At 42.0% G+C, this 8,059-nt stretch overlaps 1 protein-coding gene across 1 annotated transcript; it reads right to left on the bottom strand.

Annotated features, from left to right (window-relative positions):
• Positions 1–2,788: 2,788 nt before the first annotated feature.
• On the bottom strand, positions 2,789–8,059 carry LOC139539971 (protein piccolo-like). The gene is made up of 5 exons (XM_071343428.1): positions 7,798–8,059; positions 7,180–7,247; positions 5,231–5,374; positions 4,689–4,834; positions 2,789–4,170 (listed from the first exon to the last, which is right to left on the bottom strand). The coding sequence occupies exons 1-5, from the start codon at positions 7,974–7,976 to the stop codon at positions 4,027–4,029; spliced, it is 681 nt and encodes a 226-aa protein (XP_071199529.1). The 5' UTR covers positions 7,977–8,059; the 3' UTR covers positions 2,789–4,026.

The raw sequence follows: 8,059 nt of genomic DNA, 5'->3' as shown, positions 1-8,059 counted from the left end.
CTGTGCCTGCATGCATGAGAGCGTGCATGTGAGTGTACAACATGTGTAGTGTCCAGAAGCGGTATGTCTGTGCTATGGTCCATAACGAGCCATCACCGAGAGGCTGCTTTCCCATGGTGTACATACAGTGTACATACAGGAATGATAGTATAGCTATAATAATACATGGATGTACAGTATAGCTGTAAGAGAGCAGAAGGCAAATACTATAGATGCATAATACAGAACACACTCAAAGATGTAACCAAAACTCCTTTTAGGTTGTGGAATAAATCTCTTTTTATATTTATTCTTTAGATTTTAGGGAAACAGCCGTTTTTTACAGCACAATTTGCATAATAATATCTTAACACATCCTGTGTACAACCACAAAACCAGAACGATAGATTCCCCATTTTTACACTGAGTGAAAAACAAGACCATTTTACAAGCATAATCTTTATACAGTCGGCATACAACTTACGATAAATCTATACATATTATCTCCCTCTTTTTGAACATATCTGGAAGCAAAATATTGACAGACATGCAACATCCAGTGTGATAACAGGAAGTCTCAGACAACTGAAATGGAGTAGATTTGTCCCCTCTGGTTGGCTGGGCATCTTTGACATAGTTTTACAGTCAGACACCCATGGGTTGACAACGCACGGTCAGATCACATAATCACCTTCTCACACACACCACTAGAGACAGACAGACAGACAGACAGGTTTTAAGTTTTTTGTATTTTTGTTTTACACTCACATGCTCAAACCTCAGACAATACGAACAATCAATCTCTGTAGAAAATAAAAACACTTTATATTTACATAGATCAGATGAGTACGCCACATTCACACCCCTCACAGATACACACGTTTGATTGGTTTCATGGTTACTAGGAACGGACTGAGCGACAATGGATATTGACAATCTAGCTGAGTGTAATCTGAGGAGAACATGAATGGGGGACAAACCTGGAGTTGGGCTTTGAAAATGACCTCATAATTCTTCTCGGACTGATCATCATGGATTTATACATACATGTGTTGGTGGTTATATCAACCATACGGTTTGATGGTGTCTCCTCAGATATGAAGCAATATGTACCTTAAATTGTCTGTGATTGTAGATTTAGTTTGAGTTTTTCTTTTGCCATGTAAATCAAAAACAGTTTTGTATGAACTCCTTCATACATCACAAACTCAAAATCATCTCAACATAAAGACACTAATTGGAACAGCCACTTCAACTTGCATGTTATGACACTTTACACGGAACAAGGAAATCAGTCAACAATGTAATACTAAAGTGCACAAGCTTGATGTATATGATTGTATACAGGTAGTAAAAAAATGTATCTATATTTTTTTATATTTTTCTTTAATAATATATAAATCAAAATTCTCTTCATAAGATACATATTTTCAGACGCAATGTTCACTGATATTACTTGTTAAGAAAATGCATTCAAACACAAAGTCTATGTTGCATAGAATTACTTCAACAGAACCAATGGGTTTGCTTACAAAATAAGGTTGGCACAACAATATAATTTTTGTAAAACCTTTTTACCTTTCTTTAAAATCATGTTTATTTTTTGTTTTATGAACATTCTGACATCTTGACTCAGTGTCTGCATTTCGAGCCTCTGATATGGACTTTATGTATTAGGAAATTGCATCTGTCACCCCTAGTTCCTCAGTGATATGCCTAGTCACTAGCAGTCGGGTTGAGGGTAGTAGGTCTCTTGGGTCACCTGGTGATGTTGTTTACTATGATGCACCATATTCATAGTCTGGGTACCAATCTTTTTAGCTAATATTCCACTCCCTGCCACTACTGTCATTTACCAAAGACACAGAGTACAAGGAATGGAATGTAATAGCTGAACCGAGATGAAAACCAGGCTACTATAGTGATGACTGACAGTAACATTGACCTATACTGTATATAAGTGTGTATCAGCATGTCCCGGCCATATGTGATGACTGGGCCATAGGTAATGACTTAGAGCATTGAGCAGAGGCAGTGCCACAGGCTGGTTCACTGTGTTGTTGCATTACCTCCACTTACACGGACACCGACTGCACAGTGTACAATTTACAGTGTACTGTGTACAGCATGAGGTTGGATGTTCTGTTATTAAACAAACCACACATTGTGTGATGTGATGACATTAACACACACACACACAGCATAGAGAACCAGACTGTGATGGCACACACCGAGAGGACAGGTGTGTTTACCTGTTGCTTTGACATAGAACAGGTGAGCGGCCCAGACAGGTGAGCAGAGCACTTCACCAGAGAGACGCTACACATCCCTCTGTCCGATTGCAGGTCGGGCAAAGTGGCCAGCAATCCAGGTTTCTCTCTCAAACCAAAGCTATTGTTTAAGCCTCCAGTCACGTGTGTGAAAGACAACACAAAAATATCAAGTCAGATGGGTCCAGTAAAATCATATGATCTTCCTCAGTGAGTAACATTCAGGACATAATAGGGGATAGTTTGAAGAGGAAGGGACCTGACATCCCCTTTCTATCTGTTCTCTTCTCACCACCTGTAAGAGGAGGGATATCCATGTAGTAGTTCTCCTCTCTAATGTCTCAGTTGTAAAATGAGTTCCACATTCCCCAGTTGAACTGCATTTTCCTATTTTTTCCAATGACTAACACCCAGTATAACTGCATAACATCAGAGCTAAAGTGATTGGATTGTCTGTGCTCCTTCCATACATACCTTCTTCTGTACAGAATACATTTAGTCTTTAGAATAAACTGCACATGAGGAGACCCCTCGCATCATCTGCAATATCTGTATGTTTTATTGTTATAAACTCTATGTTCATAAATAACATTTCTCTGTACACTGTGTCTTTGATATGATTCATATTCAGACATATATCTATCTACATCTGAATGTACATTAACACTTTAGTTTTATGGCGGTTGACAACTAACTGTAATGGGGATTACCGCCACCTACTGGACTGAAGTGTTCAGATAATGTCAGCTTCAGTTACTGCAATATCAACCATAGATTTTCAATGTACATAAACCTTTTTTTTTTTTTACATTACACGAATAGTATCATACAACAAACATTCCATACTTTGTCAAGCAGCCCAGGACAAAAAACAAATACATTAATTTGCACCCCACTGACTGACTGACTGACAGATTCACAGATCACAAAGATCTTAACGTGGAGGCTATGATAAACCATAGACAGCAGCATCAGATCCAGACAAAACAGAAAGGAGTAGTTCTGGCATGGGAATTACTCTGTGGTATTGCTGCACAGTCCTGATTGACGTCAGGTTTTGCATCCGACATGTCCAGCAGAGAGCTGGGAGATTGTGAGATGTGTGTATCCTCTTACAGCAGATAAGGGGACTTCTTCATTCCTCTGTGTGTGTGTGTGTGTGTGTGTGTGTGTGTGTGTGTGTGTGTGTGTGCGTGCGTGTGTGTGTGTGTGTGTGTGTGTGTGTGTGTGTGTGTGTGTGTGTGTGTGTGTGTGTGTGTGTGTGTGTGTGTGTGTGTGTGTGTGTGTGTGTGGGTGTGTGTGTGTGTGTATGTGTATGTGTGCGTGCGTGCGCGCGCGCGTGCGTGCGTGCGTGTGTGTGTGTGTGTGTGTGTGTGCTGGCAGTCTCTATCCAATCCGGGTACAGTCTCTGAATATTTGGTCCATTCAGAAATCAGGGTTGAGTCTCTGGCTGTTACTATCCAATAAAGAATCAGGGTACAGTCCATTTATGGCAGTGTGAGGGGATAGGCCATCTTCCTTCCTTCCTTCCTTCCTTCCTTCCTTCCTTCCTTCCTTCCTTCCTTCCTTCCTTCCTTCCTTCCTTCCTTCCTTCCTTCCTTCCTTCCTCGCTCTCTTCTTTCCATATAAAATAACACAAAGGAGATGCAGGGTACTCTGTAACGCAACTCATATCCCTTTTCCTCTTTTTCGTCCTCTACGAGCAAGCACTGACCAATACTATTCATTGACCTTCACTGACCTCTGGTTGACCTCTCTGTGACCTTAAGTTGAACTCTCAGGACTGGTTGTGTGTGGAATTGACCAGCAGCTTGTGCCAGCTGACCACCCTCTTCCTCATGTCCACCTTGTCCAGCCAGATGTAGGCCTCTCCTATCAGGGTCTTCTTCATAAACTTACCTCCGTTAGACACCAGGAACAACTGGGGACAGGAGAGAACATACACATACTTGTAGTGGGTATCCAGTGTGTGTGGTGTGTGTTTATGTTTGTTTGTTTGTTTGTTTGTTTCTGTGTGTGCGAGCATGTGTTTGGTTTTACTATCCTTGTGGGGACCAGAAGTCCTTCCAAGGATAGCAAAACAAGGAACACTCAGACAAATGGGGACATTTCGCCAGTCCCCACAAGAAAAAAGGTTTAGGGGTTTGGTTTAGGGTTACAATTAGGATTAGGGTTACAATTAGGGTTAGAGTTTAAAAGTTAGGTTTAGGGTAAGGGGTTTAGGGATAAGGTTAGGGTTAAGATTTTGAATGGGAATCAATTGTTTGGTCTCCTCAGGGATAGTAAAACAACAATTTAATGTGTGTGTGTGTGAAAAGTACAAGAATTACAAGTATTAAACACACACAGACACACACACACGAGCCTATTAGAACAATTAACAGTCTGAATGAAGCAGGAAACCAGAGTAAAAGGGTATATTAGACATATGTTTGTTACCTGCAGGGAGTGTCCGGTGGGGTTGAGGCTAAACCTAAAGGTCTCGTTGAAGGAGGGTTCTCTGTCGTGTCGACACACTCTTGTCTTCTTCTTGATGATCCTCTTCTGAGTCGCCACATTAACAACGTACAGCTTCACATAGAGATCTACAGAGAGACACACAGTCAGACAGTCAGTGAGGCAGACAGACAGACAAGCACAGGTGCACAGTCTTGTACAGCTAACCTTGTGGGGACACACAATTCAGTCCCATTCAAAATCCTATTTTCCCTAACCCCTAACCCTAGCCCGTACTAACCCTAACCCTAACCTCAACCTTTAACGTAATTCTAACCCTGAGACGAATTCTAACCTTAACCCTAAACCCCCTAAAAATAGCATTTGACCTCGTGGTGACTAACAAAAATGGCCCCTATCGGTAAAATGTTTGTTTGTTTAATATTCCTGGCCACACACACACACACACACACACACACACACACACACACACACACACACACACACACACACACACACACACACACACACACACACACACACACCTGGTAGGTGGTCTGGGCTCTTGAACTTGTAAGTGATGTTTCTACACTGTAGAACCTCCAGGACCAGCTGGTCTCCCTCTTGTTTCACCTCCTTCTTCAAAGCCACCTTGATCTCCCCCATCATCTGGGTCTTACCCCCACCCCCTGGGGGAGAAGGGGGAGAGGTAGGAGGAGGGGAGGAGAGGAGAGAAGGGCAGGAGGGGGAGGCGAGGCAGAGAGAGAGAGAGAGAGAGATACTTGAATTGGTTATAGAACCCATTGCCATTTATGGTTATGAGGTCTGGTGTCTGCTCACCAACCAAATATTCACAAAATGGGACAAACACCAAGTTAAGACTATGCATGCAGAATTCTGCAAAAATATCCTCAGTGTACAACGTAAAACACCAAATAATGCATGCAGAGCAGAATTAGGCTGATACCCACTAATTACCAAAATCTAGAAAAGAGCTGTTAAATTCTACAATCACCTAAAAGGAAGCAATTCCCAACCCTTCAATAACAAAGCCATCACCTACAGAGAGATGAACCTTGAGAAGAGCCCCCTAAGCTAGCTGGTCCTGGGACTCTGTTTACAAACAGACACCACAGAGCCCCAGGACAGCAACACATTTAGACCCAACCAAATCATGAGAAAACAAAAAGATAATTACTTGACTCGTTGGAAAGAATTTACCAAAAAAACTGAGCAAACTAGAATGCTATTTGGCACTAAACAGAGAGTACACAGTGGCAGAAAAGCACTGTGACTGCCCCAGAAAAGGAAATGTTTGACTATGTAAAGACTCAGTGAGCATAGCCTTGCTATTGAGAAAGGCCGCCGAAAGCAGACCTGGCTCTCAAGAAAGACACAAAATGAGGTGGAAACTGAGCTGCACTTTCTAACCTCCTGCCAAGTGTATTATTATACGTAATAGACCATATTAGAGACACATATTTCACTCAGATTACACAGACCCACAACGAATTTTAAAAAATATTCAAATTTTGATAAACTCCCATATCTATTGGGTGAAATAGCACAGTGTGCTACACAGCAGCAAGATTTGTGACCTGCTGCCAGAAGAAAAGGGCAACCAATGAAGAACAAACACCATTGTAAATACAACCTATATTTATATATTGTCCCATTTGTACTTTAACTATTTGCACATCATTACAACACTGTATATACTTTTGTAAGTGTAATGTTTACTGTTCATTTTTTATTGTTTATTTCACTTTTGTTTATTATCTTTTTCAGTTTCTTTGGCATTGTAAACATATGTTTCCCATGCAAATAAAGCCCCTAAAATTGAATTGAATTGAGAGAGAAAGACAGACAGACATAGTAATGGTGAGATACACACACCCTTCCTCTCTGTTGCTGTAAATTATTCAACACTGACACACTGCCTGCACCAAAATAGACCCATGGCAGGACTCTCCTCTCTCCAGTTTCTACTGGAGAGAGGAGCAACCATGACAGCTGAGCTATCTGAATCCTAGATATAGTTATGACACACAGAGAGATATATAGTTACTTTCTGTCCAGGGGACCAGGTTTGCATTTAGAGGTAGGCCTATTATGCCTGTTGGTGTTATGTCGTGTTCAGGCCAGTAGATGGCATACATATGAAGACAAAGCTTATAAGGAGTCACACACATACACAACTTTATTTTTGTGGTAGTAACCTATTTTTACTATTAAAAATCCTATTTTCCCTAACCCCTAAACCTAACTCTACCCTTAACCTAACCCTAACCTTAACCCCAAAAATCCTAACACTAAACTTAACCTTAACAGCAAAACCCTAAACCTTAAGCTTAAAATAGCATTTGAACAAATTGAGAAAAAAGGTTATTGTTTTTAATTCTTTGTCAGGACATTTGGGTGAATTGTTGTGACATTGGGGTCCTGATAAGGTAGGAAAACAAGTACACACACACACAAACACACACAGTCTTACCCTCATTGTCTGATAGCGAGAGTGGCAGTCCTCTAGACTTGTCAATGCCGTTGGGGATGGTCTTCCCTCTGTTGGTAAACACATATTTCACTTAGAAACACAGACGACAAAGTGGTATGTGATAGATCATCTACACCAGGGCCGTGCCACAGACCTTTCAGGGGGCAGGTGCTCAAAATGAGAAAAGACCCTCTTCTAATGATACAGTATGTGGCTGGCTGGCTCGGGGCTTGTGTGGATATTTCAGTATACAGTGGTTAACTACAGTCTAAACTACCTGCGTTGCTGGTGCCCTGAAAAACATGTGCAACTCCCGACTACAGAAGGGAGTTGGATTGGAGGGTCGTAGATGCAGCCGCTCCTCTCTATGTCTTTCTGCCTCTCTGCTACGCACAGGCTATTATCCAACCAATCATATTGATGATGATGTAAATCAAATGTTATACTGCAGCTGCTGTGTCACTACTATTGATATTTAAACTAGGTAGCTTGCTACACACATTCAACCAGTGTCCGCATCTCAAGCCATATATGTTTGGATACCAGGCGCGCACAATCTCCGTACAGGGCAGACTGGGGAACAGACACACACACCCCACAAACAGGCTATTTACTCACATGCGTGGGACCTGGAAAATGGCGCTGTCGACCCCTGTGCCAGCCCCCTCTTCTCCATCCAGACCCCCATACCCCTCCAGCAGATTGGGGGCTGAGGACACCACCGGCCCCGACACATCCCCCAACCTGTGGCCTGGTCCTACAGAGGGGTGGGGGAAAGAGACAGAGTGAGAGAGCATAGAATGACTGTGTGTGTGTGTGTGTGTGTGTGTGTGTGTGTGTGTGTGTGTGTGTGTGTGTGTGTGTGTGTGTGTGTGTGTGT

This window comes from Salvelinus alpinus, chromosome 15 (genome assembly GCF_045679555.1).
Source record: "Salvelinus alpinus chromosome 15, SLU_Salpinus.1, whole genome shotgun sequence".
Lineage (NCBI taxonomy): Eukaryota > Metazoa > Chordata > Actinopteri > Salmoniformes > Salmonidae > Salvelinus > Salvelinus alpinus.
This window is presented reverse-complemented; position numbering and strand designations above follow the sequence as displayed.

Bases quoted from the DNA above. Each gene is read 5' to 3' on its own strand.
- LOC139539971 (XM_071343428.1), bottom strand. From the start codon at position 7,976: ATGCTCTCTCACTCTGTCTCTTTCCCCCACCCCTCTGTAGGACCAGGC. The intron at 5,375-7,179 runs GTAAGACTGTGT...CTTCTCCCCCAG, and splicing joins CTCGCTATCAGACAATGAGG to GGGGTGGGGGTAAGACCCAG. The intron at 4,835-5,230 runs GTGTGTGTGTGT...GTCTCTCTGTAG, and splicing joins GAGCCCAGACCACCTACCAG to ATCTCTATGTGAAGCTGTAC.